The sequence below is a fragment of the Pseudorca crassidens genome, chromosome 5 (assembly GCF_039906515.1).
Source record: "Pseudorca crassidens isolate mPseCra1 chromosome 5, mPseCra1.hap1, whole genome shotgun sequence".
In the NCBI taxonomy this organism is placed as follows: Eukaryota; Metazoa; Chordata; class Mammalia; order Artiodactyla; family Delphinidae; genus Pseudorca; species Pseudorca crassidens.
This window is the reverse complement of record NC_090300.1, coordinates 147,868,050-147,893,975: the sequence shown is the minus strand read 5'-3', so window position 1 is coordinate 147,893,975 and position 25,926 is coordinate 147,868,050. Positions and strand designations below refer to the sequence as shown.

The window sequence follows — 25,926 nt, the reverse complement described above, 5'->3', positions numbered from 1 at the left end:
TCTGTGTTCTGTGTGTGTCTGTGTGTCTGTGTGTCTGTGTGTGTGTGTGTGTGTGTGGTACATTGTCTCAGGGGTGGGTCTGCTGCTTCTCTGGGACTCCCGAAGGTTCACCAGCTCTGGCCTAACGACGTGAACACGCTGGGTGACAGTTAAGCTTTAGGGGGTGAGGCATTGGGTGTGTGACCTAAACCTCCCACAACCAGGCCCCTGGAGGCCTGTCCCCTTAGGATTGGGGGGACTGGGGCCCGAGGACCTGGACAAGCGCCGGGAGAGGGGACTCACGGCTGCCCCAGGGCTTTGTCCCGACGGGAGTGAATGGAGACATTTCTCGAGGGGCTCGGCCCCGCAGCCAGACACCGCTCCACTGGCCTCGGGTTTCTCCGCTGAAATCCGCGTGGATCGGTCTGCCTGCGGCTGTCAGCTTGCGCTGTGCCGGACTGGACCCGGGCCGGTCACGGTCGCTTCCTGGAGATTTCACGAGGGAAGACACCCCAGACAGCCGGGGCCCTGAAGAAGCTCAGCAGAGGGGTCACCACTGTCCAGGGGATGGGAAAGGCCTGTCTGCACCCCGGCAAGGTGGGCAGGAGATAGGCCTGCTGCTGGGCCTCCCATCTGCGAAATGGGCCCGTATTTACACTCCAGCTGACTCTATATCAAATTGTAATTCAAAACTCGCTTCCCTGGAGGGGGCGAAGGTGTGGGTCTGCGTCCACAGGGTCCCGCGGGTTCAGCTCAGGCCGAGCTCCGCCGGTTACAGGGCTGTGGAGAGGCTCCGCCCCACGAATGGGGCAGCACAGAGCCTGCAGTGGCGTCTCCTGACTCGGGCCCCGCCAGCTCTAGGAAGAGTCCTGGGTGGCAGGGTCCGGCGGCCTGCACACCTGTCACCGCGAGCGGCCCACGGTCCCGCCTGAGCCCACGTTGTGGGACAGCTGCCCGCAGCTAATAACTGTGCCCCCAGCTGAGAAGCCCCGTCCGGCGCTCCCCGCCAGCACTAGGCAGTCTCCTGGTGACGCCACGGTGACACCACCAGGCGGGCAGGGCTGGGATGCTAGTGTGGTCACTGTCCGTTTCCCTTTGCACAAACTGGACCTAAAATGGGGTGTCGGTTCTGTCGTCACCCAGACCTGCCCGAGCGGAGAGCTGATGCCCGATGGGGGCGCTGAGGCCCCCAGCGAGCACGCGGCTGGCGGGGGAAGGTGCCGAGTCCCATGGGCCCTGGGATGCCGAGACCCACCTGTCCCAGCCATGCTGCCACGTGTCACCTACCTGGCCGCTGGGGCCCCGTCCCCCGTCCCCCGTCAGGCTGGTGGAGTCCACATTCAGCTGTAGCAGCGGGCGGGGTCCCCAAGCTGCTCAGAAAGAGCGCCTGCCTTCCCCCTCCCGGGCAGGGTAGGCCATGTAGAGGGGAGTCCTCGGTGGGCCTGGGGGTTTCCAGACTCTCCCACCGCTGGCGAGTGGGTGTCTTGGGGACATGGCAGGTGCAGGTGAGTCCCTGAGCTGCCAGCCTGTGACCCGAGCAGGCCTTCCTGCCTGGTCCAAGGTCCCCCCCCCCCCGACCAAAAGCTGGGGGTGTCCGGGCGGCTCACCCTCCCAGCAGTCGAGCAGCAGGGTCGGGGGTGCCTGGGAGCCAGCGGACCCTGTGGCTTCCGCGTGAGCCCTGGCACGGTCCCTGCTCAGCACGGCACCCCACGCAGCCCAGGTCTGAAACCGTGTCACGCAGGCCCAGGGGTGGAGTGCCGCCACCGCAGGGCTCTGATGGGGGTGGAGAGAAACAGGAGCCCGGTACCCTCACTGCCTCTGAAACACACGGAGCAGGAAAGCACGGCTCTGCCCGCTCACCTCGAAGTGGTGCTGAAAACCCCTGAGCCTGGGGTGCTCTTGTTGGGGTCTGTAGTGGTGCGGGCTCCCCAGAGAGACAGAACCAATGGGATGTGCGCGTGCGCGTGCGCGTGCGCGTGCGCGTGCGCGTGCGCGTGCGTGTGCGCGTCTGTGTAGAGGCAGAGATTTATTTCGGGGCTTCTACGATTGTGGAGGCTGGCAAACCCCAAATCTGCAGGGCGGGCTGGAGACCCAGAGGAGAGGTGCATTGCAGCTCGAGCCCAAGGCCGTCTGGAGGCAGAGGTCTCCCCTCCTTGGGGGACATCAGTCTTTTCTTTAAGGCCTTCGACTGGTTGGCTGAGGCCCGCCCACATCGTGGAGGGCCATGTGCTTTCCTCAGAGTCCACTTACGTAATGTTAGGCTCGTCTAGAAACACCTTTGCAGCAAACAACCACATCCAGACGAGGGTTTGAGCAAAGCTCTGGGTACCACGGCCAGCGGAGTTGGCACGTGAAATTCACCGTCACAGCACCCTTGGCTCTCCGTGACAAGGGGGGAAACTGAGGTCCGGAGGGGGGGTCACCTGTCCACACTCGCTCGGCAGCTGGGCGCAGACTTGGGCGTGTCAGCCCCGGGGTCAGGCTGACGTCTGTCCTGGCTGTGTGGCTGAGGGGCTACCCTCTCAGAGCCCTCCCTAGGAACAGGGAGCAGGTTTGGTCCACCCCCGGGGCAGCTGCGGGCGAATCGAGGCTGTGAGTGCAGAGTGTAGCCAGGCCAGCAGGGTGGCTGCCACGGGCAGTGCCCTGCCCTGGTCCTCTGGGATCTGGGGTCCTAAGTGGCTGTCCAGGCAGGGACCGCCACCCACCAGCTGAGGCTCCCTTGAGAACTGACCATGTCTGCCGTGGTCCCCAGCGCTGTGGCCCAGCCTTGCACAGCCACTGCCCAGGCGTCGTCACAGAGCAAACCACGGCCCCTTTCCTATTGGCAGGTGTGGGGTCAGGCCCCACGGATGCTCAGACCTGGCCAGTCTGAGATGCAGAGGCCTCCGCACCCATGTGGCTTGATTCCGCTGTTCTGGAAGCTTCCAGAGGGAAGGTCGTCTGGGTGTGTCGCACCCTGGGCTGCAGCCAGAAGTAGTTGGAAGGGTTCCCTGCTGGCTGAGGAGCTAAGGTCAGGGCCTGAGGTCAGCCTCCTTGACGGACGAGACCTCAGCGAGCCAGGGCTCCTGCCTGACGGGCCTCCGTGGGCACGGGGCATGCGTTCTCTCACAGTACTCCAGGGGCTGGGGGCGCACAGAAAGGCAGCCCCTCGGGAGCCGTGCTTCCACCAATTTATTTCTTTTGTAAACATATTTTTATTTGTATATGGTTACAAAAGACAAAACAAACGCTTTAGAATTTGTTGCAGGTGGAAGCATCCAACGGTGGTCTGGGGGTCCTTGCTGAACACCTAGTGATGCAAACCCCCAGTTCACTGTTAAATAGTATGGGTGTGGCCACGCATTGGTGTCTGCAGCAGTGGGGCTTTCGGGTGTGATGGGAATCTGGGGGAGGTGTGGAGGTGCCCTAAGGTCTTGGCAGAGGTCAGAATCCTAGAATCCGGGAGAGCAGTGCCCAGGGGCCAGACAGGCAGCCCATGTTCAGTGAATGAATGAGTGAGCGAACGAGCTATGAGCAGATGTCCCAGCAGGGGGTCACTGTCCTCAGAAGTGTCCGCAGTGGGAACAGAGAAACTGACCACTTTAGGAATCTGGAGACATCTCCAAGCAATTCCTCAACCACCACGATGTTCAGATTTTCTTAAATGTATGAATTTAAAAGAAAATCATTATATATGTTTATTGTAGAAGGTTTGGAAAATACAAACCAGAGTAATGAAGAAAATTGAAAATACTTATAACGCCGCCACACAGAAGAAACATGGCCTGTTTCGATTATTTACATGTATTGTTTTCCCGCTCAGCGACTTTTGATTGTAAAAATTGAGCTGCAAGCAGCCGTCCACACATTTTCATGCCATGTAGGTTCCACTGGGTGGGCCTCATGGATGTTAAAAGCAGTGTCCAGTTTGACAGCTAGACCAGGAATCTCGATATTTTGCTTACGATGCCCAATTATCAGCCAGAGCGGCCTTTCCGAATGTTTGGTAACAGCTGCATTTCTTCTTTTGTGAATTATCTGTTCACAAGATCCTTTTCTATGGGGTATTTGCCTTTTTGTTATTATTTCTAAAATCTCCTTGGACACAAAGATTACCATTCACCTTCTGCATGAGACATACTAAATATTTACATCTATTCAATTTTTTAGGTACAAAATTTGTTTTTAGAGCTTGTCTTCTTTTTATTTATTTAATTTATTCAAGTGTAGTTGATTTACCATGTTTCAGGTATACAGCAAAATGATTCAGTTTCCTATGTATATATTCTTTTTCAGTTTCTTTTCCATTATAGGTTATTACAGATATCGAATAGAGTTCCCTGTGCTATACAGTAGGTCCTTGTTTATCTGTTTTATACAGAATAGTGTGTATCTGTTCATCCCAAACTCCTAATTTATCCCTCCCCCCTTTCCCCTTTTAAACCATATATTTGTTTTCTATGTCTGTGAGTCTGTTTCTGTTTTGTAAATTAGTTCATTTGTATCCATTTTTAGATTCCACATATCAGTGATATCATATGCTGTTTGGCTTTCTTTGTCTGACTTACTTCACTTCGTGTAATAATTTCTAGGTCCATCCATGTTGCTGCAAATGGCATTATTTCATTCTTTTTTATGGCTGAGTAGTATTCCATTGCATATATGCACCACGTCTTCCTTATGCATTCCTCTGTTGATGGACACTTAGGTTGCTTCCATGTCTTGGCTATCGTGAATATTGCTGCTAAGAACACTGGGGTGCATGTATCTTTTCGAATTAGAGTTTTCATCTTAGAGTCTATCTTCTTCTTTTGTTTGATATTTATTTATTTGGCTGCGCTGGGTCTTAGTTGCGGCATGCCTGCAGGATCTAGTTCCCTGACCAGGGATCGAGCCCAGGCCCCCTCTACTGGGAGCGCAGAGTCTTAACCACTGGACCACGAGGGTGTCTGAGTCTATCCTCTTGGTATTTTCTCCCTTAGTTTTTACGCTGAGTGTCCTTACTCTGAGATACACATTCTTCTATTGCTTTTATCATTTCTATTTGCTAAACCTGGGTTCACGGGTCCCGTGGTGTGAGGGGGCACTGCCACGGCGCGTGCCTTCCCGGGAACTTGCTCTGCCTGGTGCCTTTGAGTCTGGGGGCCGCTGCTCTCTCCCCTCCCCCCAGCCACCGGCCCGAGGGCCAGGGTCACACAGACTGTCCCCGAAGCTCTGGATGCATTTTATAGGCCAGTGCACAGCTCACTGCTGCCTTGCCTCTTCCTTTCCTAAGCTCCCTGGCGACTGCCATACATGCTCTCTTCCAGATGACCCATTTTATTGCTTTTTCCAAAGAAACGATTTTCGTCGTATTTATCAATTTTAGCTCTTTTGTTTGTTTTCGGATTCATCGACTTTTTCTGCTGTCTGTGTATTTCCCACCTCCCTTCCCTTATTTCCTGAGCTTTGTGGCTCTTCCTCTCACGTCTGAACTTTCCATCCTGCACGTGTATCATCATTCCCTTCCGTCAGGCAGAAAAGCATTTAGGGCCTCAGGCTTCTTTCTCCATCGGGGACCCGTTGAACAGAGAAAGTTGCGCTGTCTCTTTTCTGAAGTGTCTGTCTGTGTAAATTTGATTTGCTCTTGGACTTTAGGGATATTGAGCAGAGTGTTTTAAAGGTTCTAATTAACATGTGTGTGTTGGGGGGGCACCTCATTTTATTCCATTTGGTCAGAAACTGTGGCCCTAAAAATTTCTGCCATCAGCCTTCACGGGTGGTGAATGGAGCAGTGACGAACACGTGCAGTGGATTCTCCTGGGGCCGAGAATGTGTGGGTTCAGAGAATACGTGGGTGGCATCTTCCTCAACCCCCTCTGCCCTCGTCTTCCGATCTGTCTGGAAACTCCGTGACCTGGGGCGGGGATGGGGGTGGGGGGAGGGGTTCCAGCCCCCACTGGAATCCGCTTCTGTCCAATTCTTTTTTGTCTTTACAGAAAACAGAAACGACCACATCCTAACTTTGTCTTTTGGTTTTAAAAGGTTGGTGCCTATTTTAGATCCATTGTCAACACTGGCCTTTTTCTACATGAAGCAGCCTGGCACCCTCAGCTCCCGGGATGAATACCGCACCCCTGCCTTCCCCTCTTGTAACCTTTTCCTGACAGCATCTCTGTTCCTTGTCACTTGCTGGCCGTGCCTCTTGGAAACCAGCACCAGGTGGTTTATGGTCTGACCTTGAACGGTCAAGGGCAGGCTCTGACGCAAAGTCCTGACGCTCGGTGAGTCCTGGGGCCCCGCAGGGGCTTGTCTGAGGGTCTGCACTTCGGCAAAGCTTTCGTCTTGGACAGCAAGCCTCATCTGACAGCAGCGTACCCTGCCTCGGACGTGGGGCCTCCCTCTGCCTCTTCAACTTTTCTTTCTTTTTTGATGTTTCCTCTTTCTCTTCTGTCTTTTACCAAATAGGGACTATGGGCTTTTGTGGAGTGCGTGGGATTTGGAAGGAATATATCCTATTTTTCTTCTGGTGTTCCCTGACGGACCCCGACGCTCAGAGCTTTATTCATCGTGAAGGGTGATCCTCAGGGTGCCCGGGGTCCGCGGGGATGCGCCACTTCCTGCAGTCGCACTCGGTCGCGCCAGCAGCCCCCTGCCGGGCAGGGTCAGGCTCAAGGGTAGCTCTGACGGAATGTCCTCACAGGCCCGTGGGGCCTTGGGTTTCTCAAGCCACCTCGACTTGGGGTTTTGCACCTTGAGTCCTGGGGCGGGGCTGCCATTAGATCTGGGGAGAGTGCAGCCTCGGGGCCGTCGGGGTGGCAGGGAGGGTGCCGCAGGTCTGGGCTCGGGTGGCCCAGCTGGAGCCCACGCCCCCCTCCCTGCTCTCGGATCAGCTGTCCCGGCCGAGTCGGGGCCTCACATTCAGGAGGGCGGCCCGAGCCTGCCCTCCCCCAGAGCGGGACCAGGCCCGCAAGCCCTTCCAGGCACGCAGAGGGAGCCGAGGCAGAGTATGCCGCTGGGGCAGCCGGGGACCCGGGCACGGGCACTGCCCTGCGCCGTCCAGGGGGCCGGGCCCCAGGACGACACCCAGAGGAGGCCTCGGTCTGTGAGGCCCCGCCATGATGGTTGCGGCATCGGGGCCTCTGATGGCCAGTCCTGGCCGCCGGGCATGTCCGCTGGCACCCCTGCCCGGGGCCGAGAGGAGGGCTGGCTGCAGGCTCCGCGCTCCGAGCTCCCAGTCACTGCGTGTGCAGGCGTCCTGCCCCCGAGGGGCCGTGGGCACTGGGGCTGGGGCGGAGCCGGGCGCGGCGGGAGTCTCAGTGCTTAAGGGGGAAGGGGGAGCGGCGACACCCCTCCAATGGCCTGTGGGTCTTCTTGCCATAACCAAGGTGCGCTCCCCACCGCGTGGGAGGATGCTCCAGCTGTGAGCGGCACCGGGTCCGCATCCTGCCGCTGCCGGGGCCCCGGTTTCCGCAGGCGAGGGTCGGGGTTTGCCTGTGGTTGCTGTGACTGTTTGGGGTCCGTGGCCACAGGAAAGGGCATCGAGCTGCTTTTGGAGGGCCTTCCCCACCCCTGGCGGGACTGGCCCCCCCGCCGGCTACGTGCACAGCTGGGGCGCCTGGGGCGGGGGCTCCCCGACCTCTACTGGGAGCAGCCTCTGCCTCCGAAGTGGGGTGCTATCTTGAGGCCGACTGGGCCCGGCGGCGCCCGGGTCAGCCGGGGGGGTCAGTGAGCACGCGCGGGCCTCGCGGGGCGTCCGGCTGCGGAATATACTAGGGACCCAGAGGGCTCTGGGGCAACACGGGGCTTTCACAAGTGGGTGGGCGTGGAGTAAACTGAAAGCACCTTCCCAGCTCCCGCTCTGTGACCCCGGAAGCCAGAGCAGGGCGTAAGTTCTGCTTTTGACCGGAACAGGAAAGAAAAGGGAAGGGGTCTGTTCTGTTATGACACTTCTAGCTCCTGGTTACAAGCTTGGTGGGGACCGGGGTGCGGGGTCACCCCCAAAAGACCGGAGAGTGGGACTGGGCGGGCCCTCTAAGCACTGGGTCCCCCCATGGGACCCCCTGGGACCCTCCTCCACCCCAGAGCCGCTGGTACACATGCAGGGCTTATGGGAGAGCAGAGGCGAGGGCAGGACCCACCTCCAGGTGCACCCAGAGCCCACAGGCCACGGCAGGGGCCACATGGTCTTCGCTACAAGTGGACCTTGGGTGGGAGCATCTGCCGGCCGAGCACCAAGCAGTGTGCTGGGGAGAGGAGCTGGCGTTTGCAGGTATTCAGGGTGAGCCTGTTGATCCTGGTTGCGGATAACCCCCCCCCTTCCTGCCTGCTGCCTCTGGTTTGCTGGCAGCTCAGCACCCTCTCTGCTCTCTTGGCGTCAGATTAAAAGGCAGCAGCCCTACAGGTTCTCACACGTGGGGGCTCGCGGGCCCACGAAGCGCTGCCACCCCTCCCAGGAGCTGGCCTGGAGGACGTTTGCTGCTTTGGGCCCAGCCTGGGTCCCTTGGGGCACTTCCGGGGGAGGGTGCTGCTTCCACCTCCAAGACCGGAGCTCCAGCGCCAGGCCTCCAGCCCGCCCCCACGCTCTTGCCTCTGGGAGCATCAGGGCCAGCCGGTGGTGGCCCAACACCCTGTCCACGCCTTACCCCAGGCCCAGCAGGTGTGGACGAAGAAGAGCTCAGTAACGGTCACCTAGAGCTCGTGGCCTCGGGCACAGCAGGTGATGGCTCTGCGGGCCCTTCTGTTGTCAAACAGCCCAAGTTCGAGTGCCTGACGCACAGTGAGGCCAAACAAACCGAAAGAGCGGAGTTTGGAGCAGAGAAAGGTTTATTGCAGGGCCGAGCAAGGAGCCGGGTAGCTCAGGCCCAGGAAAGCCCGAGCTCCCCAAAGGGTTTCGGCAAAGCGTCTGTAAAGGCCAGGTGAGGGAGGGGGGTCGCAGGGTATACGATCAGCTCGTCCACAGTTCTTTGATTGGCTGATGGTGAGGTAACAAGGCAGGGTCACAGAGGTTCACGTTATCAGTCCTTAGGCTCCAGTAGGTCTGGGGGCTACACGTTCATGGTCATTGTGCAATTAACTTCTCCCATTTGGTAGGGGTTTAGCATCTGTGAAACAGCAGAGGATGTGCATCAGGTACCGTTTGTTCGTTATCTGGGTACTTCCAGGAGGAACTAAAGATTCTGTGACCGCCGTATGGCTGATTTACTGTTTAAATTCTTACCAGTTCTCCTGGCCCAACTGAAAGTGTTCACATCCTTTCAATCGTTAATTCTCCAGCCAGGCTTTTGTGAGTCAGGGGAGGCCTGGGAGACTAAGCTTTTCTACAGACAAGAGGCAGGCAGAGGATGTGGGGGGAGGGGTCTGTCCCAGGCAGGCCCCAGATGTCCTGCCCGATTACACATCCTCGCCCAGCGGGCAGCTGGCACAGTCCTGGCGCCGGTAGGTGCTCAGAGTTGGCTTCTCTTCCAAGTCCTGGTTCACCCCCCTCCCAGGAGGCCTGGGCCGGCCGAGTCTCTGCTCCAAGCTCAGCTCAATTCACTGAGGACTCGGGGCCACGAAGGCCACGCGGGGCCCTGACCCGGAGCGCGCGGCACCTTGGGCGCGCGTGTGTGTGCATACGCGTGGTGAGTGTGTATGTGTGAGCTTGTGTGCGTATGTCACTGTGAGGAGACCCACTCCCTGCTGGTCCTCGGGGGCTGGGGGCTCAGCTGCGTGGAGTGCACGCAGCCCCACTCAGCCGTCCTCTCCCGCTGGCCGGCACAGCCCCATTGAGGGGGATCGGGGAGACTGACCCGTTCTGGCTACGCCCCAGCGCTGAGCACCCCTCGGCAGCAGGGACGGCCCGCCCAGCACTGCGTCTCTAGGCCCAGGGTCTGGGGTCCCAGGCCCAGTCACCGCCCCCTCCCCTCCACAGGACATGCTGCGCCAGCGCCCCCAGCTGCTGCTCCTGGGGAGCCTGCTCGCCCTCCGGTCTGGTGAGTCCCGCGGGGATAGCTCCTCATGGGAGGAATGGGACCCGCCCTGGCACCCTCCTGCCCCCAAGTCCCCTGGTGGAGGCTCAGGAAGGGCCCTGCTCTGCCGCCCTCCTCCATTCCCCCGCCCACCGTGGGGCCCACCCTCCTGGAGGCCGCTTCCCCTGGGGCCCCGGTCTCCTCCCTCCCTCCTGGTCCTCTCCACCACCCCGTTCACACCCCAGTCCCTGGAGGGCCTGCTGTCTCTGTGGGGGTCGGCCAGTGCCTGCCACAGGCTACGCCCCCCAGCCTGTCTCCTCTCCCCTAGTCCTTTCCCAGGAGTGCACCAAGTACAGAGTCAGCACCTGCCGGGACTGCGTCGAGTCAGGGCCTGGCTGCGCCTGGTGCCAGAAGCTGGTAAGGGCCTCACTGAGCGCTGTCCGCCGCCCCGAGGGGCCTCGCGCCTGGCCTGCCCTCCCCCCTTCCCTCCTCCCGGGCTGGACCTTCTTCTCTGCCTCTGGAACTGCTGCCTCCAGGAGTGTCAGCACTCTGCTTTCTAGTGGAGCAGAAGCAGCCCAGGGACATGGTGCCGTCAGAGACAGACAGGCAGACTCAGCATGTCCCCAGGCAGCCTGGCGGAGGCAGACCGGAGAGTGAAACCGCTGGGTCTGGACAGGTGCCGCCCGAGCGCCAGAGGCAGGAGCCCTGGCCAGAGACAAGGCAGAGACGCTTGCAGCAGGAAGGCAGCAGCTGCCGCCCGCCCATGTACCCCGCTGTCCGCTCCCAGAACACGGAGCACTGGGGAAGTTCCCTGCTGGAAACCTGACTCTCTGCTGTCCTTAGTTACTTCATATTTAACTTGTGAGACCCTCTGGGAAGAAAGGCAAAGGCCAGGACGTGGGGTAGCTCCACCTCCTCCTGGGGAGGACCCCTTCCCTAGGGACCCCCAGATGCTGACCACGCCCTCCTCATGGGGGTCCCTGAGGTTCTGACACCACAGGTCTGTTTGGAAACACACACATGCACTCATATTATTTCTTTCTCAGTTGTTTGAGGGTAGGTTGCAGACGCAAACCCCTTTGTCCCTTAATATTTCCAGGGACTTTGCCGAGAACAAGGTACTCACTTACAAAACCACAATGCATTTATCAAAGATTGGAAATTTAACCTGATACTTTACTCTGATCAAATTTACACACCTTGTGCAAGTTTTTCCAATTGTTCCGATAATGTCTTTGATGCCACCCCCCCACCCTACTCCACACCCACCCCACTGGCCAATGTTATAATCCAGACCCACACATTGCATTCAAATGTCTCTTTATCTCCTGGAATCTGGAACATTCGTCAGCTTTCTTCGTCTTTCACATCCTTGCCATTTCTGAGGAGTTCACGGCAGTTTTGCAGAATGCCCCTCCTACGGGTTTGTCTGGCCTCCCTCTGATTCAGCCCAGGGTGTGCGTTTTTGGCAGGAACCCCGTGCAGGGCTCCTGTTGTCACTCCGTCCTGATACTGGGGATGCAGCCTGGACCACTCAGCTGAGGTGGCGTCTGCCAGGCTCTCCACCATGACGCCACTATTTCCCTTTTGCAATAGTAAGTAATTTGTGGGGAGATACTCCGAGGCCAGGAAATACTCTGCTTCCCATCAGGCTTACACCCACTAACCTGAGCATCTGTTGGTGTTGGCTGCCTGAATCAGTTCTCACTGGGACGGTTGCAAAATGGTGACATTCCTGTTCATTACTCCTTCTAATGGCTTCTAATGTAAGGAGGAATTTTTCCTTCCCCCAACCTCCCTCTCTCTGTCTCTCTCATCGGTGTAAACCCGTAGATGTTTATTTTATTCAGTAGCTTATAAGCTATCACTTTCATTTTGCCATTTTGAAGCTCGAAGTGCTCCCCGTTTAGACTTTGGGAGCCCCCAGGCTGGCCCTGTGTCCTGTTAGCACGCCCCAGCATCACTTCCTGAGCTCTCTTACTCTCTGGGATCGGCAGAGCTCCAGGCCTGTCTGCACTTTCCTCGCCCCCACTAGGGACTCAGACATTTCTCTGAGGGTTCCTGGTTCCCCTTCATGAGAAGCCAGCCTCCCAGCATCCGCAATACACTTCCCCATTTTCTTAATCCTACGATTCACAGAAAGTGGTTACAGAGTTGCTACCTGCAGCACTGCAGGGGGGAATCGGATGTGGTCTGTGTTGTCTCCTCTTGTTGGGGTGTGGTCATAGTGCCGGCTTAAAAAGTCCGTCCTCAGGGTGAATTCCTCCCTTCCCTTTCCTGAGTTTGTCATAGCATTTGAAATGCAGTCGGGTTCAATTGTTTCCCAGTGGATTCCATTTTAGGGGTTTCTTCCCTCTCCATTCCTGTTAATTTTCTTTCTGGAGTACTCAAAGCATTCATAGGGTTCCGAAAGCGAGGACAGTTCAGAGGCAGCTCAGGAAGCACCGCCCCTCTGCTGGCCCCGCCCCGGCGCTGGGCACGCCCCCTGCACCTGCCTGGTCTCCTGCCGGCGGTTGCTCTCTCGAGCCTTCTTTTGTCGGAGGAAGCCGAGAGCAGGACCCTCCGATTGCGGCCGCTTCTCTCTCCCTGCCGTGTCCACATCCAGGGGGCCTTCGTGGGGGGCACAGTGGTCACGAGGGAAGACCCAGGAGCCCCACGCTCCCCTCCGGCCTGTTTCCTTCTGAGCTGCCTGGCCCAGAGCCCTGGCCTGTATTCCGGATCCGCGTGGTGCCTGGGGGATGACACGTGGGCCAAGAGGGGCGCTCGCGTCCCCTTGGGAGGGAACCACTCCCTCCTTCGTCCGGTGCTGCTGACGCTGCCCAAGGGCCTGAAAACCCTGGGCCAGGTGCTCCGTGGGCCGCGGAGAATCCCCGTGGCTCCACCTGGGGCTGGAGCCGTTGGTTCCTGAGTCGCCTCTGCCCGCTCGCGGGCTCTCCTGGGATGCGAAGCCTCGTGAACAGGTCCTCTGGAGGCCGCCCAGCCCCTGCCTCGTCCCGCTGCCACCGGGACTCCTGACTTGAATCCGGTGCAGATGAGGGGGTCAGCTTCGCACAGCATCCACAGTGTGGGCTCCCATCTTTTCTCTGCCCCTGACCCCTGACCCCTGGCTCCCCCAGAACTTCACGGGGCAAGGGGAGCCTGACTCCACTCGCTGTGACACGCGGGAGCAGCTGCTGTCAAAGGGCTGCGCGACGGATGACATCATCGACCCCAGGAGCCACGCCATGACCCAGGAGGACCAGGTGGGGGGCCAGAAGCAGCTGTCCCCACAGAAAGTGACACTCTACCTGAGACCAGGTAGGCTTGGCCTCGGCTGGGGGTGAGCCAGCCCCTGATGGCCACGTATCCCATGTGTCCAGGTCAGACAGCCAGGTGGGCTGGGCGAGGCCCTGGGACTGCTGGGAACCAGTCTGAGCTCTTCTCTCTGCCCCGGGGAGGGTGCCCCCAAGAACCCCGTCTGCGGCTGGTGCCTAGTCTCTCTCTTTTTTTTTTTTTTTTTTGCGGTACGCGGGCCGCTCACTGTTGTGGCCTGTCCCGTTGCGGAGCACAGGCTCCGGACGCGCAGGCTCAGCGGCCATGGCTCACCGGCCCAGCCGCTGTGCGGCATGTGGGATCTTCCCGGACCGGGGCACGAACCTGCGTCCCCTGCATCGGGAGGCGGACTCTCAACCACTGCGCCACCAGGGACCCCCCCCAGTTTCTCTTTTAACCCTGAGTTCTGTGTCCTTTTTACAAGGGAGAACAAACCATCTGGAAAGCACTCATTTGTCACACTCTCAGAAGGCCAGGTACTCTTGGCAAAGTAAAGGCTCTGACAAGTCCTGCAGCCAAGGAACCCCAGTAACCACTTAAATCAGGGCTGCCCACCTGACTTGACCACGGACCCAGGTTCAGGACATAGCTCCCTGTTAGCGCTCTGAGAAACGCCCTTCAGGAAGGCGGCGTGGTGGAGCAGCGGGGGGTGTGGCGGGCGGGCCTGGGCAGGGCTGGGGCGGCCACACGTGGGAGCTGGTGCTGGAAGGTGGGCCAGGCAGAGGGGACTTGGTTCGGAGCTCGAGTCCTCACGTCTTTGTCCAACACCAGCTGTGTGCTAGGCACCGTCCCGGGAGCTGGGGACACAGGCTATTCGTACTGACAGATAGACAAGTAATTACAGGTACACGTGGTGATTAAGACGGCGAAGCGCAGAAGCCAGCGGGATGTGGTTGAGGAAGGGGGGTATCCCCAGGATGGCCAGGGAGCCCTTGCTGGGACGGGACGGATTTGCCTGCTGGCTGGTGGTAGAGAAGGCCTTGCCGGGGAGATCGAGGGAGATCCAGGTGGATCTGAATTTCAACAATGCCAGATAAACCGCGAACGCTTTTCAGTATCTCTGTGCCCAAACAGTCTTCTATTTGGGAATGTGCTCGTTATCTGAAATTCGAATCTGGGTAGGCGCCCTGCATTCCACCTGCAGGCCTCAGAGAGTGGGGGTCGTGAGGGTCCTGAGGCCTGCAGGGGGCACCAGTGCCCCCGAGCCCTGCTAGATGAGGTGGCCTTCACTCTCCCGCGATTCCCAAATCCCGCAGGTCAGGCGGCTGTGTTCAACGTGACCTTCCAGCGGGCCAAGGGCTACCCCATCGACCTGTACTACCTGATGGACCTCTCATACTCCATGCTGGACGACCTCATCAACGTCAAGAAGCTGGGGGGCGACCTGCTCCGGGCCCTCAACGAGATCACCGAGTCCGGCCGCATCGGTGAGCTGTCCGCTCCCTCCTCCCCTGAGCCCCGGCCAGCCTGCTGCCTGCACACACCCCAGACCCCCACCCTGGGCACCTCTGTGCCCCCACGTCCTGAGGGCAGGGCACCAGGGCTCCAGACCTAGTGTCCCTGGTGCAACCCCCCAGGGCCACCTTGCTTCCTCCCCGCCCCCACCCCCACCCCCGCTGCCCTCTGGCATGAGGTGGGGAAGCCGGGGCTCACAGCCCGCCCGACCCCTAGGCTTCGGGTCCTTCGTGGACAAGACGGTGCTCCCCTTCGTCAACACGCACCCCGAGAAGCTGCGGAACCCGTGCCCCAACAAGGAGAAGGAGTGCCAGGCCCCGTTCGCCTTTCGGCACGTGCTGAAACTCACCGACAACTCCAGTCAGTTCCGGACGGAGGTCGGGAAGCAGCTGATCTCGGGAAACTTGGACGCCCCCGAGGGTGGGCTGGACGCCATGATGCAAGTCGCCGCGTGCCCGGTGAGGCCCCTGCCTGCCCTGCTTTCTCCAGACCCGGGGGCCTCCGTCACGACACCCACAGATTCCACCATTAGCAGCTTGTGACCCTGTGCAAACCTTCTGAAGCCTAAATACAAGGAAATGGTCCTGTTAAGGAAGACCCCTGAGCCACCTAACCCTGGCGGTTCCTGCAGTAGAATCACCCCTACTTCCAGCGCCCCTCGAGGAACAGAGGGCGTCCTGGCCAGGCCCCCCGACAGTCATGTGGCTTAAGTGTCGGGGCCGGCCGTCCCCACCACATGGTCCTGTCCCGCCGCTGTATTGTGACGTGTTGCAACACATCGACCCACGTTTAGCCGCGCAGCCCTGCCCCCTTCACAAACTGGACCCCAGCCCTCCAGCCCCTCTGCTCCCTGGGAGCGCCGTCCTGCGTCGCAGACACACATTTTCATTTCTGTGTGACGTCACGGTTCACGATGCGCGTGTGCCCTGGCTCTGTCACCTCCTCATCACGGTGTCCGTGGGCTCCTCCCTCTGTGTTTGCAGTGAGATAAACATTTCTAAGTACTTTTTCTTCTTTGGGAGTGTCCCCTTAGGAAGTGGTCCCAGGTCCGAGCTGCCTGGGCCACAGAGTATGCCAATGGAAACATGCATTCCTGTCCCTTCGGTGTCCCACGCATTCACCTGGGCATCTGGGAGCTTGTCGTCCCACAGACACTTGTCGGGCCCCCCTGGGCGCTGGGCCCTGTCTCTGGTCCTCCTGCCCCCCAGAAAACCCAGGAGTGGGGGGCACACAGCCCCGAGGCGAGCACGGCAAGCTCTGCCTTGGCCCCCCCCCCCATCTGGGGAAGCTGAGGCAGGTCACCCTGCCCTCTCCTTGTCAGGAGGAGATCGGCTGGCGCAACGTCACCAGACTGCTGGTGTTTGCCACGGATGACGGCTTCCACTTTGCGGGAGACGGGAAGCTGGGCGCCATCCTCACTCCCAACGACGGCCACTGCCACCTGGAGGACAACATGTATAAAAGCAGCAACGAATTCGTGAGTGTGGCGGTGTCTTGGGGGGTGGGGGGGGGGGAGGTAGGCTCACTGCCAGCCCGGGGTCCAGAGGGGTGGGGAGGGGCCCTCGCTCTGGGGGAAGCACTCGAACGGCACCAAGAGGTCAGAATTCTCTGGTCCAGGGCTGCTGTGAGACGATGCTCGGCACCCTGGAGTCGTAAAGCCCAGGCACTGCAGAGGACTTTAGAGATGTGACCCTTGGGGTCCTCCACCTGCAGCCTGCAGACTGGAGGTGGGTGTTGGTGGCAGCTCTCAGGGGCCCACCGACTGGGACAGGACGGATGTGACATCTGAGGCTCCGGTGAGCCTCTGCCCGAAATCGCGCACGTCGTGAAGTTGTGAAAATGGGTGCCACTGTGCTGGGGGCAGCGTCTGAGATGCCGCCTCCCGGAGAAGGCAGAGGCGTCTCGCCAGCGCCCCACAGTGCGGACACCGCAAAACGCTGCTCACCACTCCTCCGCTTTGGGTGTCTGGGAGCGGCTACTGGCCACTGGATTTCTTTTTCAGTGCATTGATCAGGAAGCACTTCTCAGCTTTTAATATTTTCTTGAGTGTATTTCAATATTGTCAGTTTCCCTTCTAATCCCATCATCTTACGCGTTTGCGAGCGTTTGCGAACATCATTGGGAACAGGCCCCATCACAGCAGGAGGCAGGCGGAGCCTCTGCGCCCTGGGCCGTCACTTCTGCCGACAGGATCGGATAGGCAGCTTGGATGGCTTGTCCCCAGCCTTGGGAGCCATCTGACCGGGGGTGCCCTCTCTAGGACTACCCATCGGTGGGCCAGCTGGCACACAAGCTGGCAGAAAGCAATATCCAGCCCATCTTCGCTGTGACCAAGAGAATGGTGGCAACGTACGAGGTAAGCGGGCTTGAGCAATCCGGCAGGAAGAGGCGTCGCAACTGGATGGTGATCAAATCCAGGGTGACCACGGCCTGAGTTCTGCTTCCAGGCTGGGTGCGTGGGCTGTGGCCACGCAGCAGCCCCGAGTTTCGGGGAGTGAGCGCTGCTGCTGAGGAGCTGAGGCCGCATGACACTGACAAGTCCTTGCACTTCAGTAATCGTGGTTTTGCCTCAACGAAACCCTTTGGGTCTGCACACCCCGTTTTTCACGTCAGGGAAAGTTCCTTGTTTTGTGTCCACATACGTTTGCAGATCAGCACTGTTCACACAGTGTAAGGTGTACGCAGGAGGGCTCTGGAACCCCCAGCGCACGGCTCAGTGTCGCGAGGAAAACACCCCCATAACCAGCAGGCGCCCGGGCCCCCCAGCAGCTGTGACAGCACTTCCTTCACGGCTCAGGAGACCTGGGTCTGTCCCGACTTTTCTGAATTGCTGTTCTTACTAAATTTTTCTGTGGCGTGGAATTCTCATGGGGAAGTTTCTTTGTCGTAGAGCGTTTCTCATCCCTCCTCCTTCTCCCAGTCACTGTGGGGCTGTTTTAGTTGCTGTGCTCTCATCTGCCGGGCTCAGCGTGGTGGCCTCTTGCTGCGATGGGCTGGGAGCGCCTCCCGGCCCCTGTCCTTCCCTAAGTCCCGGTCCCCTTCCTGCTGAGGCCTGTGGCCTGCTGTGCCTGTGTGGGGCGTTTGCCAGTGGGGCCAGCCGCGCCTGCCATCAGCGTTCCCAGGGGATGCCGAGGGAGGAGGGGCGGGTGTCCGGAAGACCCCCCGGGGGCTGGCAGTGGGTGTTGGCCAAGCCACAAGGACAGCAAGGCTGGTGGCCGGGTGCCACTGAGAGGCCACCCACCCACATGAGCTTCCCGAGCGCTGGCAAGTCAGGGCCTCGCAGCTGCCGTGTCCCTGACCGTGTTCCGGGACGTGACAGTCTCCTCCTTGCCAGGTGGTAGCAGGTCCCAGTGATTTGCTATTAGGGGCAGGGATCGTGTCCCAGAAGGTAGTGTGGTGATGGGGTAGAAGCTGGAGATGGGAGACTCGGACCCCAGGCCCTGCTCCCCAACAGCAAGGACAAGGCCCCGGGCAGGTCCCAGGCCTTTCTGAGCCTTAGCTTCCTGACCCCACTCCCGGGGCTCCTAGCGAGGGGGGGTCAAGGAGGCCCGAGTCTGTATGGGCAGCTTACGCTGGACCCTCCTCAGTGTGTGTTTCTGCACCGAATGGAGAGCAGGTGGCCGGGGGGGTCCCGAGGCTGAGGAGGAGAGGAGAGGGTGGCGGAGGCCGGAGGTGGGGTGGCCAGGCTGTGTGTCCTTGTGAGCTTTGTGGAGGAGCCTGGACTCCATTCTGGGGCGTCACAGCAGGGCTTTGTGGCAGGACGTGACCCACCCTTGGTTCTGCAAGACAAAGTGATGGTGCAATTTCCCGTGAAAGATGGGCTAAACTAAGGGTGGCAGGGACACAGATGTTCCCTGGAGGCTGCCCCAGGCTTGTCTGCATGACCTCGGGCTCCGGCCTGGCCTGCCCACCCCAGAGGTGCCGCTGGACCAGCCGGCCCCGCCTGCCAGACCCAATTGCCACAATGTTGTTTAACACACAGCCATCGTGAAAGTTAGATTAGGTCAGCTCACACGCTCAGAACACATCGCTTGCTGGTTTTGTGCCACATTTCACGATTACCTGTGCCCTTGGGTTGCTTGTGCCTGTCACATCTGCGTGATGGGGTGGCATCTTTTTTTTTTTAATAGACTTATTTATTTATTTATTTTATTTGGCTGTGTCAGATCTTGAGGCACGTGGGATCTTTCGTTGCAGCGTGGGCTCTCTAGTTGTGGCGCACGGGCTTAGTTGCCCCTTGGCGTGTGGGATCTTAGTTCCCCGACCAGGGAGTGAACCCGTGTGCCTTGCATTGGAAGGCGGATTCTTAACCACTGGACCACCAGGGAAGTCCCTGGGGTGGCATCTCACCATGGCGAGGCACACCTTCCCGGCTCTGCCTTCAGTGCTGGGAAATCAACAAGGGTGGAGTATTTCTACTGAGGAAATCGGCAAACGCTGCAATTCAGGGTGCGCTTCCTGAGAGCCAGTGGTTAAACGTTTGCCTGCACAACAGTGGACCACGTGCTGTGTTACCTGAATACAGTAAGAAATCGGGGGCAGGGTTGTCTGAGCCAGCTCGCAAGCAGGAAGGAAACCCTCTGGGGTGTTACTACAAAACTGGGTGGATGCTGAGGTGTCCTGGTACCAGGGTTCTGGCCACGCCCACCTGTCTTCTTCCCTGACAGAAGCTCACGGAGATCATCCCCAAGTCTGCAGTCGGGGAGCTGTCAGACGACTCCAGCAACGTAGTCCAGCTTATTAAGAACGCCTACAACGTAAGTGCCCCCCGGGTAGTCGGCCAAGACGCCGCCCCGCTGCAGGCCAGCAGGAGGAAGGTCTGGGGAGGAGAGCCCCTGCGTTCTGTGGGCCATCCTCGGGCACTTCCCCAGGGCAGCTGTCCTCCTCGTTGACGGTGTGGTAGGTGCCACCCCAGGCCCTCCGTGCCTCCCCTGGGACACAGGCATCAGGCCCTCTTCCAGCCAAAGGGTCTGCTGGCCTTGCGAGCACAGCTCGCTGGGAGCACCCAGTAAGCACTGATGACACTGCATTGAGTCAGAGCCCCACTGAGGCAGCTCCGTTTGCTGCTCGTACCCTCCTGGAGCCCTAGCCACCCCCACCCCGAGCAGGCCCTCCCACACTCCAGATGCTGCCCATGGGGGGGCTCTGTCTTTGCACCGACGATGCCACCTTCAGTGAGTGGCTCATTCACCTCTCTGTCTCTCTCTATCTCTGTTTCTCTGTCTCTCTTCCTGTCTGACGGTCTGTCTCGCTCTCTCTCATTCACTTAGACAGTTTTTCCAGCTCCCACCCTGTGCCACCCACTGGGGTTTCAGTGGTGGGTGGACGGTCAAGCTCCCGTTCTTGCAGGGCTGTGACGTGTCTCCACGTCTGTCCCTTCCACTGGCCTGTCTCGGGGGGCGTGGCATGGGGTGCAGGACCCGGCACCCGTGGAGCTCTCAGTGGACACACGGGTGGAGGGAGGGGGATGAGAGGCGTGCTGGCCATCGGCCGGGAAGGGGCGGGAAGGGCCAGGGACAGCGGGATGAGCCTGAGCACGGTGCTCTTTGCCCACAGAAACTGTCCTCCAGAGTCTTTCTGGATCACAACACCCTCCCTGACACCCTGAAAGTCACCTACGACTCCTTCTGCAGTAACGGGGTATCGAAGGTGGACCAGCCCAGAGGGGACTGCGACGGCGTCCAGATCAACGTGCCGGTGAGGCTCCCTCCCGGCCTCTGGAAGGGGCTCCCCCAGGGACAGCGAGGGAGGGTGCACCCCGGCACACGGCTTCACAGGGACCAGCAAGAGGCGGGGTCCAGTCCACCGCGGGTGCAGTTCCTTCCCTTGAAAATCCACACACACTGTTCGCGGCCCGGTGGACACCGGCCGTCGCGAGGACGGCAGCGCCCCCTGGGGGCAGATGCCGGGTACAGCGCCACCCGCCTAAGAAGGGCGTTCCTTCTACACGGGGCATCTGCTTTGCTTTGATTTTCGTGTTTTTGTTTTTTGACAAACACATTAAAGCAGGGGCCACACAAATGATTATAAACAGGCACTGAGTTATGTCCCTGATATTTTTAATTTGTCGTGATCAGAACAATTAAACTTTTCCTTTCTGCAGCTGTGAATTAATATTCAGCAAAATACTTGCTTTTATTTCTAAAGGACATCGGAATTCTTTCAGCTCTGTGACTTACTAAATGTGTGGGACTTTTTAGTGAAATGTGTCCCCCTCATACGCGGTGATCCAGACAGGAATTTATTCAGTCTTGTGACTGATTGCTTACTTCCCTGATGTTTCTGCTCTGTCTTCACGTACGGGTTGGAGATTCACTCACGTCGATTTGCAGTGAGGCTTGCCGTGGCCGAGCTGGTGCCCCCTGAAGCTCAGTGCTGGCTGAGCAGCAGTGCTGTGTGAGTGGCGGGGACTTTGCCCTGCCCGCTCGGTTCCCCTTGGGCTTTCGGGGTCAGAATACAACCCCACATGCAGAACCTAGGACTTCCTGTGCGATTTTGGCATCTTAGCCTCCAGGCTTCGGGACAAAATACACGGAGAAAATATACATCATTTACAGAGTCATTCTAAAATTCTTTTAAAGGGATGTGAGATTAAAAGTATTCTAGGGCTTCCCTGGTGGCATAGTGGTTGAGAGTCTGCCTGCCGATGCAGGGGACACGGGTTCGTGCCCCGGTCCGGGAAGATCCCACATGCCGCGGAGCAGCTGGGCCCGTGAGCCATGGCCGCTGGACCTGGGTGTCCGGAGCCTGTGCTCCGCAACGGGAGAGGCCACAACAGTGAGAGGCCCGGTACCGCAGAAAAAAAAAGTATTCTAAAGACATCCCTGCTCAAGTCCAGGCCACAAGAGGATGGTGGGGGGGAGGGGGAGCTGCAGGAGGGCTGGGGGGCATGTTCCAGCATCTCTGACTCTGAGTTTCCAACTCGCATCCTCTCTTCCGTCATCTCCCCTCCCAAGTCCTGGAACCACCTGGAGTGTCCATGTCCTTCCCTCCCCCCACCGACATGCACTCCCCTGGGGGCCCAGCAGAGGCGGTCCCCTCCATGCTTGGGAGCCCAGGACGCTGACCCTCACCCTGCTAGGCCGTGCCCTTGTCCACGCTGCCCAGGGAGGAGGTGGGAGCAGGGTTGTGTGCCCGGGGTCCAATGTTCACCTGAGCCCTGCTTTCCCACTGCAGATCACCTTCCAGGTGAAGGTCACAGCCACAGAGTGCATCCAGGAGCAGTCATTCGTCATCCGGGCGCTGGGCTTCACGGACACGGTGACTGTGCGGGTCCTCCCCCAGTGCAAGTGCCGGTGCCGGGACGCGAGCCGGGACCACAGCCTCTGCGGCGGCAGGGGCTCCATGGAGTGCGGAGTCTGCAGGTGCGGCCGCGGCCCCGCCTCCCGCGCAGGCGCGCCGGGCAGAGCCCGCGCGGGAGGGCCCTGACCCCACATCTCCCATGCAGGTGCGACGCCGGCTACATAGGGAAGAACTGCGAGTGCCAGACGCAGGGCCGGAGCAGCCAGGAGCTGGAGGGAAGCTGCCGGAAGGACAACGGCTCCATCATCTGCTCGGGGCTGGGGGACTGCATCTGCGGGCAGTGCGTGTGCCACACGAGCGATGTGCCCAACAAGAAGATCTACGGCCAGTTCTGCGAGTGTGACAACGTCAACTGCGAGCGCTACGACGGCCAAGTCTGCGGGGGCGAGAGTGAGCGCGGGGGACAGACCAACCGGCGGAGCCTCAGCCGCCCCTGCGGCGGTTGCGGGGGGCGGCTCGGGCTGGGGCTCGGGCGGGGCTGATTCTGCGGGGGCCCCTGTCTTCCAGAGCGAGGGCTCTGCTTCTGCGGCACCTGCAGGTGCCACAACGGCCACGAGGGCTCGGCGTGCCAGTGCCTCAAGTCTACGAAGGGCTGCCTCAACCTGGATGGCGTCGAGTGCAGCGGCCGCGGCCGGTGCCGCTGCAACGTGTGCCAGTGCGACCCCGGCTACCAGCCGCCCCTGTGCCTCGAGTGCCCGGGCTGCCCCGCGCCCTGCGCCCGCTACGCGTGAGTATCCCGCTGCCCCGCCCGCCTCGCGCCTCCGCGGCCCGGGAAAACCGCCGTCCGGCCGGACCCGGGGCGCGGGGCGCTGAGGACGGCCCCGCAGCTCCGGGTGGCCCGGGTCCCGCGCCCCCGCCCCTCCTGCCCGCGGTCACGCCGCGCCTCGCCCGCAGCAACTGCGCCGAGTGTCTGAAGTTCGACCAGGGCCCCTTCGCCAAGAACTGCAGCGCAGCGTGCGGGGAGACGAAGCTGCTGCCCAGGCCACTGCCCGGCCGCACGTGCAAGGAGCGCGACTCCGAGGGCTGCTGGATGACCTACACCCTGCTGCAGCGCGAGGGGCGGGACAGATACGACGTGCACGTGAACGACACGCGCGGTGAGCCCGGGTGGGTGGGGTCAGGACCGGGTCCCCGCACAGCTCAGCCCGCCGTGCGCCCTGCTCCGGGGCGGCCGGCTGTCCCGCAGGGGCGCTTCCCGGAGCGCTGGCGTTGAGCGTGGCCTGGAGCGCAAGCCCCGAGAGCCGGCCCAGGGGACCATTGGGGCCGCCGGACCCACATCCGGCCCTGGCCCTGGAGGGGCCCGCGGAGCCGGAGCCGGCTTCCCCAAGGGCTGCCGCCCGGCTCGCCAGGGTCCCAGAGGCTGACTCTGTCTTCATAGGTTCCCGGGACACGGGGTGGGGACACATGAACCGGTTCCCAGGGGTAAAGACGCCGGCGGGGCGTGTCTCAGAGGTCAGAAGGTCTCTCTGAAGAGGACGCTTGTAGCTGAGACCAGGGGATGAGAGGGTCAGAGGTGCTGGGCTGGGCTCTTACTGGGCCCCTGTGAGGCCGGGGGCGGGGGCGGGGTGGGAGGGGTTGGACTTATGTCTCTTCCCAGACACACCGGAGGGCCAGCCGGCTTTCAGAGGAGTGCGCTGTGCTCTCACAGGCCGGGCGCAGACCTGGGAAGGGCCACTGCCCAGTCCGGGCACTGAGCAGGGCGGGGTTGGGGTCCTGGGGGCGGCGTGGACAGAGCCTGCCCTTGGATGGAACTCTGGGCGGGATCAGGAGGGAGGGCAACAAGTAGGGACGGAGGGTAGGTCAGTGTTGAGGAGGTAGGTCGAGTGGACAATGGCAAAGCGTGTGTGGGACGCGGGGACTTAGAGTAACACACCCACGAGGGGATGGGCTTGAGGGTTACAGCAGCAGCACGGGGAGCCGTGTGGACACACCAGCTCTCGGTACCCCCGCCCCTTTACTGCTCAGAGAGGCTGCGGGGGTGGGGCACAGGCCGCGAGGCCGGCCTCTGGGGTGAGCGCAGCAGACGTGGGACAGCAGCCCACCCCGGGGACCTTACAGGACTGAGACCTGCTCCCAGCTCCCCTCCCCACGACAGGACCCCCAGGAAGGCAGATAGAGCCCAAGCCCTTTGTCTGTTACCAGGGCGGCAGAGCCCAGCCTGCTGGTGCAGACAGCTGTCCCCGGGTGTTTTAACAGGCACGTGTGGGGTCAGGTCTGGCTTTGTGCGCGCTGGCTAAGTTGTTCCACTTCTGTGAGGGAGGAAGGTTCCCTGGAGAGGCCAGGATGGTGCGGGGGGAGTGCCAGCGAACCTCAGTGCCCACGAGCCGGGCAGACGGGCTCACGCTGAACATCGTGCCTTGATCAGGCGCCGCGCAGGCGTGCTGCAGTCCAGAGCCTCCCCTCCCCCAAGCTCAGGGGGAGGCTGGGTGCAGCCCCACAGGCACTGGGACCCCACCCCCCTCATTCCCAAGGCTGCTGCCATTGGTTCCCCTGGGAATGCCTTTACGAGGAGAGTGCCCACCCCTAAACTGTGATCCAACGTGGGTTAGGCTAGGTTCCAGTGATTGGGTCATTGGCTGTCCAGGTGGGAGGCCAGGGTCTGGCCCTGGTTACTTACTGGCCACCTCGGCCCCCTTTCCTTCTCCATGAACAAAGGGCCTCTCAATTTCATTTGGAACCACACGGCCTGGCCTTGTGCCCAGCTCTGCACCCTCCCTGGCTGGGGGCCGGGGCCGGGGCCAGGGCCGGTTTGCTCACTGCCTGTCACTGAGAGCCAGCAGCGGAGCGCCGACACCGTGCAGGGACGGGCGGGCCTGACGCCCCCGCATGTGTGCCTCTTTGCCTAGAGTGCGTGAAGGGCCCCAACGTCGCCGCCATCGTGGGGGGCACCGTGGCAGGCGTCGTGCTCGTCGGCCTCCTCCTGCTGGGCATCTGGAAGGTCCTGACCCACCTGAGTGACCTCAGGGAGTACAAGCGCTTCGAGAAGGAGAAGCTGAAGTCCCAGTGGAATAACGTGAGTGGCCCCGGGGCCCCACAAAGGCGCGCCTCCCACCTCTGCGGCGAGGGCACGCCCACGGGAGCCGAGCCCGCCTCACCCCACCCTCGCAGCTCATCCCCGGAGCCCAGCGCCTTCCTCCCTGCGCTGACAAGTCTCGCTTGCTTTTCTCACCAGGACAACCCCCTTTTCAAGAGCGCCACCACGACAGTCATGAACCCTAAGTTTGCTGAGAGTTAGGGCTGCTTGGTGAAGACGGGGCCTCCTGCGCCGCCCAGGAGGAGCGCCCCACGCCACGTCCCCTCCCGCAGGCCGCCCGTGACCCCGTCGCCCGGTGGACTCGGCTGGCGACACTTGACGACTTCACCACTAATGGAAAGTCCACCGTTTTCCTGCCCCCAGAATGACAGACGCGGCCAGATAATGCTAGGGATTCATCAGAAGGGCCAGCCTCCCCCTTCTGACATGAGTGACTTTTGATAGCTCGCGTCCCATAGCTCGCGTCCCATAAGGTTAGACATGTGTTGTCCTTTGTAAAAATTAGCACCGCGGTCTGATGAAAGGTGGTACAGATTTATTTATATGTGAACTTCTCAGAGTGTAAAATTACATCCCGTTGATCATGCTGCCCCCAGTCACGTGTACAGAAAAAATTAATAACCCTTCCGCAGGGGCTTCCCTGGGCGCCGCGCTCTGTGCCCCACCTCCACTGCTCTTCACACACTCCGAGGGTCCGTGTAGACTTTGGGCCATGGCTCAGGGTTCTCTTTTCCTCCTTCCTCACCTGTTGGCCATGCACGCCCCTCTCTGTCCCTGTCCCGGCCCCACCTCCTAGGCAGCTTTCAGAAGACAGGGGACGGCCCCAGCAAAGGGGTCCCCCTGCAGAGCTTGAACGGGGCCGAGGCAAGATGGGAAAGTGGGCGTCTGTCACGCTTTCGGCTGTCTACACCCGCTCTTGGGTGATGAGTGGAAGAG

General features: G+C 60.3%; 1 protein-coding gene across 6 annotated transcripts in view; it reads left to right on the top strand.

Moving 5' to 3' along the window:
• The window catches only part of ITGB2 (integrin subunit beta 2), a 39,603-nt gene extending 14,018 nt beyond the window's left edge, over positions 1–25,585 (top strand). For 2 of the 6 annotated variants that reach the window (XM_067739658.1, XM_067739660.1), the window contains 15 exons: positions 9,851–9,911; positions 10,216–10,304; positions 13,004–13,184; positions 14,456–14,626; positions 14,871–15,112; positions 15,976–16,131; positions 16,915–17,010; positions 19,322–19,411; positions 20,211–20,351; positions 21,831–22,018; positions 22,102–22,346; positions 22,464–22,683; positions 22,851–23,053; positions 24,803–24,969; positions 25,129–25,585. In XM_067739658.1, coding sequence (XP_067595759.1) covers positions 9,854–9,911; positions 10,216–10,304; positions 13,004–13,184; positions 14,456–14,626; positions 14,871–15,112; positions 15,976–16,131; positions 16,915–17,010; positions 19,322–19,411; positions 20,211–20,351; positions 21,831–22,018; positions 22,102–22,346; positions 22,464–22,683; positions 22,851–23,053; positions 24,803–24,969; positions 25,129–25,191 — 2,310 coding nt within the window. In that variant the 5' untranslated portion in view covers positions 9,851–9,853 and the 3' untranslated portion in view covers positions 25,192–25,585. Of the gene's footprint in view, positions 1–8,047; positions 8,219–9,302; positions 9,561–9,850; positions 9,912–10,215; positions 10,305–13,003; positions 13,185–14,455; positions 14,627–14,870; positions 15,113–15,975; positions 16,132–16,914; positions 17,011–19,321; positions 19,412–20,210; positions 20,352–21,830; positions 22,019–22,101; positions 22,347–22,463; positions 22,684–22,850; positions 23,054–24,802; positions 24,970–25,128 lie in introns of those variants that run through there. The other 4 variants (XM_067739663.1, XM_067739661.1, XM_067739657.1 and 1 more) reach the window with 4 other exon arrangements.
• Positions 25,586–25,926: the final 341 nt, after the last annotated feature.